Raw genomic sequence first — 12,319 nt, forward strand, 5'->3', positions numbered from 1 at the left:
CCCGTCACACTGATTTAGGTGTGATGATATCTGAAGACAAGAACACAGCCTGAGAAAAGGACCTCCAAAGTAACTGTGCTGTTGACTTCTCTGTAATAACAACACAGCTCCTGCTCCACGGGTTAAAGTAAATAAAATAAAGTAAATACCCGTGTTTCTCTTAGAAGTTTGGAAACGAGAGTCCTGGTGACTCCAAAAGGTTTTAGTGATAATTCCACATTCATGTTCTATCTTTGACTTTAGCAATGGCCTCCAATTAGCAATTTTAAGGCCAGAATCTTCAACCTGTCAACCTATGTCAAATAAACCCCCTTTCACCAATGTGCCTTAATTTTGATTCAATGCAATAAAGAATAATTACAGGAAAAAAGTGTTTCTTCAATACATGCTGAAGCCAAGATGGAAAAAGAACTCTACAACTTTTATGTGGAGGGGGAGGTAACATTTATGCAAGTGTACAGGGTTGAAAGAACCCAAAGCCAGGATTTAAACCCTAACTTAAACAGACATGGGTGTGAATCCTGGCTGTGCTTCCTGGGTTTCTTTACATATAAAATACTCCGAGGATTACCTGAAATGAGGTATGCAAAGTGCCTTATAGTATCTGGGAGAGTTGTTGTTTAGTAAAAGTTAGTTCTCCTACATTTTAAATGAAAAATTAGTGTTCATCTGTATCACTCTAAGATCACTGATTTCTGAAAACTAAAAAAATAAAAGTCTGCCCAAACTAATGGCCATGTTTAAATGACAGGCATGAAAGAAAAAAAATCTAGTCATTCTAGTTAACCAAATCAGGTGGAAGTGAATCTACCTATGGCAGATACATAAATATCTGCAGAAATATATGGCCCAGTGCGAGGAATTTGGGATAAATTAGACCAGAGGAAATGTGGGGGTCTGTGTTTTGTTGCCCAAGTTTCAATTCACATGCATTGTGAACTGTTGGGTATGCATGTAACTTACTTTGATTCTGGGGTTCCATTTTAGCTACTGTTCATAAACGTGTGTGTGTGTGTGTGTGACAGAGAGATAGAGACAGAAATGCATGGATGTCCCAGCATCCTTTCTCATGGTATACTAGCATTTCTGGAAACTAGATTTCCTTGGATTCTTAGCATAAACACTGTGCCAATGAGAGTGAACAGCTGAGATGCCACAGAAGTGTTTATCCTGGAAGATAAAATCTAGTGAACTCTCCATTCACCTACACCCAGATTACTGTATCTCACTGAAGATTTAGGCAGCAGCAACAAGGGTGATGTAAACAGCCAGGCAGACTAAGCGTCCTGGGAGGAGGGGAATCACACATCCTTCCCTAGATACTTAGCCTAGCTCAGTGCCTGTGGCATAACAGCCCTTCCAAAAACGTTTGTGGAACATTTACCATGACAAGAGGAAAACTGTGGGTTTCTCCTGGGAATATGAATTCTCCCTGTGATTTGGAAAGAAATATGGGGTATAAAAATATACAAGGCATATAAGACTATCTCCCGAAGACTGATACACTATATGCTGGTCATCTGTAACCCTTTTCAGGGTGAGAAAATTTCAAAAGGAACTCGACTTCAATGTCATCACTGAGAAAGAATGGCTGGTGGGCACATGCAGTGGTCAAGGCTGGTGGCCACCCAAAGGTTTGGAATCACTGCTTTATTCTTGAAGTCAGGGATCCCCAGATGTATGAGGAAGTCTGTGTCTGAATCTCCCGGAAGCTTGTGTATAGGGAAGTCTAGACAAGTGGGAAGACCCTACAAAATTAAGGGTGAGGTGCAGGGAATGACAAGCAGGCATGGCTGTTTTTAAAAAGCTCCCTCATAATTCTAATGCATCTGAACTCCACTTCCTGACAAAAACAACTTCTGTAAGCCTTTTCCATCCAATCTTCACAACAACCTATGAGATGGTATGATTCTGCGTATTTATAGTCCATGAGACCTGTACAGGAAGGAGTCCAGGTTAAGCTGATGTAGAATTCACCTTCCTATGTGAGAGCTGCAGTTCTCTTTACTACTGTGAATCCATATTTGTTCCAATATGAATCTAATCCTCAAAAATATCACTCTGCATGTGTGCTAAGTCGTTTCATTCATTTCCAACTCTTTGCAACTCTATGGACTGTAGCCCACCAGGCTCCTCTGTCTATGGGATTTTCCAGGCAAGAATACTTGAGTAGGTGACCATGCCCTCCTTCAGGGAATTTTCCTGACCCAGGGATCGAACCTGCGTGTCTTACATGTCCTGCACTGACAGGCAGGTTCTTTACCACTAGCACCACCCGGGAAGCCTGAATATTGCTCTACTGAGTATCTTATAGGCAGGTATACTACCTGCCTCCCAGATGAAACTGCCACAAGGGACCTATTCTATTTGTTTTTTTAGTAGTTGCTCATAGAATATTTCTATGCATTTAAAAAAATTGAAGTATAGTTGATTTAAAACATTTTAGGTGTACAGAATATAATTTTTTTGACGACGATTTTAAATAAAACACACAGAATAAAAACCTAATATACAAATTGTTTGACCTTGGGGGACATTATTTACAGCTTTCTAGGACTCATTTTTACCAGGTGGCTCAGATGGTAAAAAAATCCACCTGCCATTGCAGACCCAGGTTCAAGCCCTGGGTCAGGAAGACTCCCTGGAGAAGGGAATGGCTACCCACTCGAGTATTCTTGCATGGAGAATTCCAAGGACAGAGGAGCCTGGTGGGTTACAGTCCATGTGTCCGCAAAGAGTTGGACACAACTGAGCAACTAACACTTTCAAAGATACTTTGCTCAGTGGCAATCCCAGGAGATGGGGGATGGAGGGGCTTAAAATGAAGGGGAAACTTGAGTTTTTGTCCTGCAAACTTGAACTCTTCAAGGGCACACCAAAGGCATATGTAAGACATCTCAATATCTATGTTTCAAGGGATATAAGAAAGTAGACATAAGAATGTGTTGGACTGTTTTCCCTTTGGAGACATGGTCCACTTGTTTAGGAATGTGTTCTGCCCCATAAATGCATATGAGGGAACCGCTAGCCTCCCCAGTCTTCTCCAGAAAGGAGGCTAGGGCACCAAAGGCAGAGAGATGCACACCTGATGAGGATTCCAGTCGCTGTCGAAGATGACCACAGTATCAGCGGCCTGGAGATTCAAGCCCAGGCCTCCAGCTCTTGTGCTCAGCAAGAAAATGAAATACTGGGACCCAGGTTCATTGAATTTCTTTAGCAAAGCAGCACGATCTTCAGACTTGGTGGTACCTGAGGGGATGAGAAAAATAAATTTGCCAATTAACTCCTGTCTGAAAATGGCACAGAGCTAGACAAAAGGGCCTGCTTCCTTGAGAAATAGACTCAGACTCCTCTTAGTATTGGTGAGGAAACCCCTAAGGTTTTTGCACTTTTGAAAGGAAAACTGAACATCTTGCAATTAGAAAAAAGAAAGAGATAGTAAGAGACTTTTCTCTAATCAAGAAGGAATGCTCCATCTACTCCTCATTGTTCCAAAACATTGAAAAGAGTTTAAATATTCTGATAGGGAATCTGTGAAACTTACAAATCTTGTAACATTCTTACGCTAACCTAAAACTCGGTGAAAACATTTTCCAGATTTATTTTCATGCTTGAAAACACCAAATAACTTAAAAAATATACACACACACATGTTTAAAAGAATTATTATAATGGCTTAAAGCTACTTTGCCAGTTGACTTTAGAGAGGGGACTTGTTTATGCCCAAGAGAATGGAAACAAAAGGAAATTGATTTCTACTATATTTTGCCATTCGGATGTCTACTGAGCATGATCTGGCTAGTAAAAACATAAAATGTGAATGGAATGTTTTTATACTCTTTAGCAAGACTTGAAACCAAAATAATTTTTTAAAAAAAAGCAATCTCTGGGTCAGTTCTCATGCTGACATTCTGAACTGTTCAGTTCAAAGGATATAAACTAAAGACAAACAAAGCTGCAGGTAATACACTTGGCAATGGATCACCCCATGGTGTCTGATGAGACTCCAAAATAGTGAATAAGCAGAGAGTATGAAACCCCAGAATACAGAGTCCACTTTTGGGCATGAAGAACATATTCTGGGGTTTCATACTCTCTGCTTATTTAGTATTTTGGAGTCTCATCAGACATCATAGGGTAAGCCATCGCCAGGTTTATTACCTGCTGCTTTGTTTGGTTTTAGACCGAAATGCAGTACTTGGGGGCAATCTAAAAAATCAAAGGAATGATCTCAGTTCGTTTCCAAGGCAAACCATTCAATATCACAGTAATCCAAGTCTATATCCCAACCACTGATGCCAAAGAAGCTGAAGTTGACTGGTTCTGTGAAGACCTACAAGACCTTCTAGAAATAATACAAAAAAAAAAAAAGATGTCCTTTTCATCATAGGGGAACGGAATGCAAAAGTAGGAAGTCAAGAGATACCCAGAATAACAGCCAACTTTGGCTTTGGAGTACAAAATGAAGCAGGCAAAAGCTAACAGAGTTTTAGCAAGAGAACACGCTGGTCATAGCAAACACTTTTTTCCAACAATATAAGAGATGGCTCTACACATGAACATAACCAGATGGTCAATACCAAAATCAGATTATGTACTTTGCAGCTGAAGATGGAGAAGTTCTATACAGTCAGCAAAAACAAGACCTGGAGCTGACTGTGGCTCAGATCATAAGCATCTTATTACAAAATTCAGACTTAAATTGAAGAAAGTAAGGAAAACCACTAGGCCATCCAGGTATGACCTAAATCAAACCCCTTATGATTATACAGTGTAAGTGACAAACAGATTCAAAAGAATTAGATCTGATAGACAGAGTGCCTGAAGAACTATGGATGGAGGTTCATAACATTGTACAGGAGATGGTGACCAAAACCATACCCAAGAAAAACAAATGTAAGAAGGCAAAGTGATTCAGGAAGCTTTACAGATAGCTAAGGAAACAAAAGACAATTAAAGGCAAGGAAGAAAGGGAGAGCAGTCACCCAACTGAATGCAGAGTTCCAGAGAATAGCAAGGAGAGATAAGAAGGCCTTCTTAAGTGAACAGTGAAAAGAAATAGAGCAAAACAATAGACTAGAAAAGACCAGAGATATCTTCAATAAAACTGGAGATACCAAGGCAACATTTCATGCAAGGATGAGCACAATAAAGGACAGAAATGGTAAGGAACTTAACAGAAGCAGAAGAGATTAAGAAGAGGTGACAAGAATACACAGAAGAACTATACAAAAAAAGTCTTAATGACTGGGATAACCACGATGGTGTGGTCACTCACCTAGAGCCAGACATTCTGGAATGTGAAGTCAAGTGGGCTTTAGGAAGCATTACTACCAGCAAAGCTAGTGGAGGTGATGGAATTCCAGTTGAGGTATTTCAAATGCTAAAAGATGACACTCTCAAAGTGTTGCACTCAACGTGTCAGCAAATTTGGAAGTCAGCAGTGGCCACAGGACTGGAAAAGGTCAGTTTTCATTCCAATCCCAAAGAAAAGCAATGCCAAAGAATGTTTAAACTATGATACAACTGCACTCATTTCACATGCTAGCAAGGTTATGCTCAAAATCCTTCAAGCTAGGCATCAGCAGTATATGAACCAGGAACCTTCTGTATGTACCAGCTAGGTTTATAAAAGGCAGAGGAACCAGAGATCAAATTGCCAACATTCGTTGGATCATGGAGAAAGTAAGGGAGTTTCAGAAAAACATCTACTCCTGCTTCTTTGACTATGCTAAAGCCTTTGTGTGGATCGCAACAAACTATGGAGAATTCTTAAAGAGCTGAGAATACCAGACCTCCTTACCTGTTTCCTGAGAAACTTGTATGTGGGCCAAGAAGCAACAGTTAGAACAAGACATTGAACAATGGACTGGTTCAGAATTGGAAAAGGAGTACAATAAGCCTGTATATTGTCACCCTGCTTATTTAACTTCTATGCAGAGTACATCCTGTGAAATGCTGGGCTAGATGAATCACAAGCTGGAATCAAGATTGCTGGTAGAAATATCAATAACCTCAGATATGCAGATGATACTACTCTTATGCCAGAAAGTGAAGAGGAACTAAAAAGCCCTCTTGATGAGGGTGAAAAAGGAGAGTGAAAAAGCCGGCTTGAAACTCAATAGTCAAAAAACTTGATCATGGCATCCAGTCCCATCACTTCAAGGCAAAGGGGAAAAAGTAGACACAGTGACAGATTTTATTTTCTTGGGCTCCAAAATCACTGTGGATGGTAACTGCAGCCATAAAAACTAAAGACGCTTCCTCCCTGGAAGGAAAGCTATGACAAATGTAGACAGTCTTAAAAAGCAGAGACATCACTTTGCCAACAAAGGTGCATATAGTCAAAGCTACAGTTTTTCCAGTAGTCATGTACGGATGTGAGAATTGGTCCATAATGAAGGCTGAGTGCCAAAGAATTGATGCTTTCAAATTGTGGTGTTGGAGAAAACTCTTGAGAGTCCCTGTATAGCAAGGAGATCAAACCAGTCAATCCTAAACGAAATCAACCCTGAATATTCATTTGAAGCACTAACGCTGAAACTTCAATACTTTGGCCACCTGATGTGCAGAGCCGACTCTTGGAAAAGATCATGACGCTGGGAAAGATCAAGGGCAGGGGAAGGGGGCAACAGAGGATGAGATGGTTGGGTGGCATCACTAACTTAATGGACATGAATTTGAGCAAACTCCAGGAGACAGGTGAGGATAGAGGAGCCTGGCGGGCTACAGTCCACGGGGTTTCAAAGAGTCAGACACAACTTAGTTACTGAACAACAACAGCACAAAGATCCCCAGATTTGCATTCCAAATCTGTCCCTTACTCACAAAGTGTTTGTAGTGTATTCACCTGGCCATTTCATGAACTGCACTGGGGAAAAGGAAAAAAAAAAATCCTATGATATTCCATTTGAATATATTGTACCAGAAAAATGTAGCTGCAGAGTTTTGAAAAAGGCTTTAGGCTGTTGGGAAATATGTATGCATATTACTTGATAGTCACTAACTGCCTGCTATACAAATATTATTTCTATATGGTGTTCGTTTTTTAAGGATGAAAATATACCCACAATTTATTTCAGAGGATTAAAACATTTAAGTGACTCCAGCTGATGGAACTGAGTTACTGTAGAGGTTCAAGTTCCCAAATACGAGGGGACTCTGTCTTTCACATTAATAAAAATAGTTAAGTACTCTCCTGTGGTGGGGGAGGGGATGTAGTTTCTGAATATAGCAAAAGGGGATTGGAAACTAGGGCCTTTGGGTGTCCCCATTCAATGGAGAAATGTTCTGTAGAGCTCATTTTACTTTCTAAATCAGATTTCCAGTTGAGCAACCTGGTCAAATCCTTCAGTGATGAACTGCAAAAATTTAGATTTGCAGGGAAGGACACAAAATGTGTTTTGTGGAACAATGTTTCAAAAATGTGGTGTCCTTCTTTCTTTAATATGGTGTCCTTCTTTCTTTCAGGTTCAGAACCAGCATTCTGAGATCACAGTGAACTGTGTGCTCACAATGACAATGGAAGGCAAGTTCCGTTCTATCATGAAACCTTTTTGCTACATCATCTGTCCAGATACAGTGATTTTTTAAAAAAAATTATTGGTTCACATTTCACCCTCTGTCACAAATAGGAGGAAAAGCCACAGAAACAAACAAATAAAAATCTTTCCAATATGGGGAAAGAAGACATTCCCAGAGATAACAGTACAGTCAGCTCTTTGTAGTCTTGGGTTGCACATTCAGGGATTCAACCAAGAGTGGATCAAAAGTATTTGGAATTTTTAAAAAATACCATAAAGTTCCCCCAAGCATAATTTGAATTAGCTGAGCACCAGCAATGATTTACACAGCATTTATATTGTATTAGGTATAATAAGTAATCTAGAGATGATTTAAATGATATGAAAGGACTTCCCTGGTGGTCCAGGGGTTAAGAATCCACCTGCCAACGCAGGAGACACAGGTTTGATCCATGGTCTGGGAAGATTCCACACGTCTTGGGTTAACTAAGCCTGTGAGCCACAGCTACTGAATCTGCATGCTGCAACTTCTCAGCCTGTGTGTCCTAGAGCCTGTGCTCTGCAACAAGAGAAGCCCCCACTCAATGCAACTAGAGAAAGCCTATGCAGAGCAATGAAGACCCAGCACAGCAAAGAATAAATGAAATAAATAAGTAAAAAAATTTTTTTAAATGTTATAAAAATACATAAAGTATATGGGAGGATGTGCATAGGGTATATGTAAATATTGTACCAGTTTATATCAGGGACTTGAGCATCTGCGGATTCTAGTATTTGTGGGGGTCCTGGAACCAATCCCTGACTTGATACTGATGAATGAGGGACCGACTGTATACACAGCATGGAACCTGACAAATTATAAGGCCAGGAAAAGATGTGATTGAGTCACTTCTCATGCAAAGCTATGGCATTTCTTATGACAAGGTTCATAATTTTCTGGATTACTATTTCCATTAGTCAAAGGTTCCCCGAGCCAAGATATTTGCTGATCATCAGCAATCTTTGGCATACTGCTCAAGGAGATTCAAACTACCATGTCAGGGTTTATTTCCAGCCTAAGAAATGCTGCTTGTATATGGGCACAGGATTTAAAGTGTATCAAGTCCAAGTTCTTTTAGACTTTGATGCAGAACATAACCAAGAATACAATTAATAATAAAGGCAATTGTGTTGAAAATTGCAAATTTTCCAGAAGGAACACACTGTCAGGCTTTTATGATTACTCATTTTAACTTAGTTTCAGCTGCTTTTGGAAAATGTTGTCTTCTGGGACTTAACTTTACTGCTTACTCTCATTCAAAAATCGTTTCCAGTGAAAACAAAGACTATGATGGAACCGTAGTTAAATCTATCCATGCAACCATAATCTTTGCCAGGAAAAAAAATCTACTTATTTGTCATCAAGTTTTTTCTCCTGAGGTCAAAAATCTGGGACATCAAATTGAGCAATGAAAATCCAAAGTCATTTTAACAATTGGGTTAAGGGGATGTGGTTGGAGGGTGGTACAGTTGAAGTGGGTGTACTAATTTATCCATGTGTATGTTGATTGTTTGCCCATGAATTCTCTCTAACTCTGAAACAAATGGCTGTTGCTTCTTTCAGCTAGAAGTCCATGAAGGCTTCTGAATGCCATCTGTAACACTTAATGAACTTGCTTGCTTCTTTCCTCCAACCTACTCTTTGTTAGCAGGATCAGTGAGTGGCTCATTCTCTTGAAATGGTCTGGTCATTTTCAATTAATTAAAAATTGTTGACTAAGTTAAAAATCATTCTTAAAAATATTGTCTCTAGGAAAACAACCTGCATTTTCAGAGATGGGATTCATCTTGCTGGATCACTAAAACTGATTCTAAACTAATGTGCAATCAGAGAGATCAAAGTAACAATTTGGTTTCACCATCTGCCTCATGTGTAAACTTCAACAAATTAACTTCTCTCTCTAAATCTCTGTTTTCTCATCTGTTAAATGGGGATTGTGTTTATACCTTGTTTGCTGAGAAAAATTAAATAAATAATGCACAGGAAGTGCTTTGCCTGGTATCCCACATGTACTGATAGTAGGCATTCTATAAGCATGAGCTTTTCTGACTATTATGGTTGATAAAAATAAGGGCAGCAACCAACAGACAATTAAAGATACTCTCTCAAGCTGGCAAGGACACATGAGAAAGATTTGTTTCAAGAAAGTCACTTCTTGCCAGTTTTCCAGACTCAAATATTCCAAGGCCACAGTCTTCAGGGAGCTGAGATTCCAGTTAAAATGCTACAAAGCAGTAAACAATAGTTCTGCAGGACATCCGTGAGGGACTGTCTATTCAGGGAAAACAGAGCTGGTGGCCTCTCACCTGAGCAGCAGTGAAGGTGGGCTTGCCTTTCAAAGGAAGAATGCTGCCTGCACTTAGCCCTCAAAGAGAGGGAGGAAGGAGCAGGTTGAGCCTGAGGACAAGACTCAAGGCAGATGTGCCTAAAGACAGACTGTGGCTGATAGAGCTGTGTCATGAATTCAGAATCAACGCTTACTTAATCTGTTTAAGTAAAACCATTAATCTGTTTTCAGTGACTTCAAGGAGAGGGAACTGTCTTAGTAGCTCAGTCGTGTCCAGCTCTTTGCGACCCCATGGACTGTAGCCCACCAGACTCCTCCATCCATGGAATTGTCCAGGCAAGAGTACTGAAGTGGGTTGCCATTCCCTTCTTTAGGGGATCTTCCCAACCCAGGGATCAAACCTGGTCTGCTGCTTTACAGGCACATTCTTTACCATCTGAACCACCAGGGAAGTAAAGTTCTTTAAAAAATCAAGTTTGTCAGAGGGTATAGTTAATTTAAGAGTTAACAATGCCCTAATAGGTATACCATATAGAGAATTCACTTAAAAATTCAAGTAAGAGAAAATACGGCAGGTCCGAAGTTGGTATATATCCAGTTGAATCCAGTTCATAGCAAGAGGGTGAGAAAATGTTGGATTGAAAATAAAGCATCTTTTAATGGAACATAAACTTTAAATTTTCCACTTGACAATAACTTGAATGTTACATTAGATAAAAATTGGTACTAGAAACACCATGCAGGAATTCAACGCCATCCTGGCTGTAAACCAGCTCTTATTCACCACTCTTGGGAAATGTCACCCCCTGCCATAGTAAGAACATTTTGGTATCCCTAATCTCTGAAATGCTAGGGCTGCCATCCAAATCATATAGCAATTTAGGAAGTATCTCTAAATTCATATTTTCTTCCATTCATATTTTTTAACTAATTTTTTAAGGACATGGTGTCACTCTAAAAATCAGGCAAATATTCGGCATAGTTCACAAAATCCAGAAAACAATGAAGCCATGTCTCTTAAGGTAGCATGTATATACTTCTATTTAGAAAATGAGAGATGTTTTAATGATAGATATAATCTTATGTGGACTATTACACTGTTACTGAAGAAGGGAATTATAACTTTTATCCCTTTAAAATATGCCTTCACAGTAAAACCTAAAGGTTTATCAAAATATTCTATATGGGGGGGGGGTTGCATAGAGAATAGACAAGCCCAAAGGCAAGAAGAGTTTTTTAATTTTAGTTTAGTTTAATTGTGGTACTTATAAATGATTTTAAGTCACACGCATTGGCTTGAATGTAGGAAAAACATCTGTGCAAAGATTTCAGCTTATTTTAGGGTGGAGGATATAAAAACTGCTATCTAGAGAACCTGGACCTCACTCTGCTAATTCTTCAAACAGTTTTATCCCTGCTTTTGACTGAGGTTGGACCTGAGTTGCCAGTATCCCTGTACTCTGAATAGCGTGGCTGCGGAGCCTAATTCCTTACACACTCACCATCAAGGCGCAGGTAAAGGAAGTTCCGAAAAGCAAAGTAATCCTCCATGATGGTCATGAGGGACGTCATCTGGCAGAAAAGCAGCACGCGGTGGTTAGTCGCTCTCAATTTTGGCAGAATACGATCAAGTAGCTCAAACTTTCCCGAGGCCCGATACAGCTCAGCCCTGAACCCAAAAATGCAAAACAAGAAGACAGTATTACTGCTGTCTTCCTGAAGGATCCAGTAGAGCTTTGCGTTTCATACATTCAGTGCCTTGTGCGTAGTAAACATTCGGTAAATAACTTCACAATGAATGAATGGATGAGTACATAGCCACTCCAAAGCAGTGGAGAGTATTTCATGGAAAACTAGAATAAATTTGTAGGAAACCCATAAAGAGTACATTATATACTGTAGGTATGATGACAGATTCTAGAAAGAAAAGGAAACCTTCTCATGTTCTTTATAGTTTCACTCTCTGTCTCAACTCTCTTTCTTTCTCTCTGTCCCTCCTACACATACATACATGTATATTATGTCATTTCCTTAAATCTCTACTTATTAAATTCATAAAACAACTAATTTAGGGCATTGCAATTCACTGAAATACTTACTGAGCGCCTACAGTGTGCTAAGCACACTACTGAGCATGTGCATAAGCAAAACAGAATCTCTGCTTTCCAAATGGGCAATTAGCGACTTAGGATACGTACTAAAAAGACAAACAGATACCTTCTTTGCATAAGAACAGTGTGTGGCAAATGTCAGCCCTGGACTGCTGCCTGTTTTTGTAAATAAAGTTCTATTGGAACATGGCCAGGCTTGCTCATTTATATTTGCCTATGGCTGCTTTCAAGGTACAAAGACAAAGTTGAGCTGGTGCAACTGAGACTTTTGGGACAGCAAAAGTGAAAATCTTGAGATCTGGCCCTTTGTAGAAAATAATTTGCCAGCTCCTGGTTTAGAGCATCAAGGGTGACCCCA

At 39.7% G+C, this 12,319-nt stretch overlaps 1 protein-coding gene across 7 annotated transcripts in view; it reads right to left on the minus strand.

The window, feature by feature from the left end:
• SMARCA2 (SWI/SNF related, matrix associated, actin dependent regulator of chromatin, subfamily a, member 2) overlaps positions 1-12,319 on the minus strand; it is a 180,738-nt gene that overhangs the window by 77,406 nt on the left and 91,013 nt on the right. For all 7 annotated transcript variants that reach the window (XM_025281569.3, XM_025281570.3, XM_025281567.3 and 4 more), the window contains 2 exons: positions 11,353-11,519; positions 3,086-3,249 (listed from right to left, as the gene is read on the minus strand). In XM_025281569.3, coding sequence (XP_025137354.1) covers positions 3,086-3,249; positions 11,353-11,519 — 331 coding nt within the window. The remainder of the gene's footprint in view (positions 1-3,085; positions 3,250-11,352; positions 11,520-12,319) is intronic.

Source organism: Bubalus bubalis, chromosome 3, assembly GCF_019923935.1.
Source record: "Bubalus bubalis isolate 160015118507 breed Murrah chromosome 3, NDDB_SH_1, whole genome shotgun sequence".
In the NCBI taxonomy this organism is placed as follows: Eukaryota; Metazoa; Chordata; class Mammalia; order Artiodactyla; family Bovidae; genus Bubalus; species Bubalus bubalis.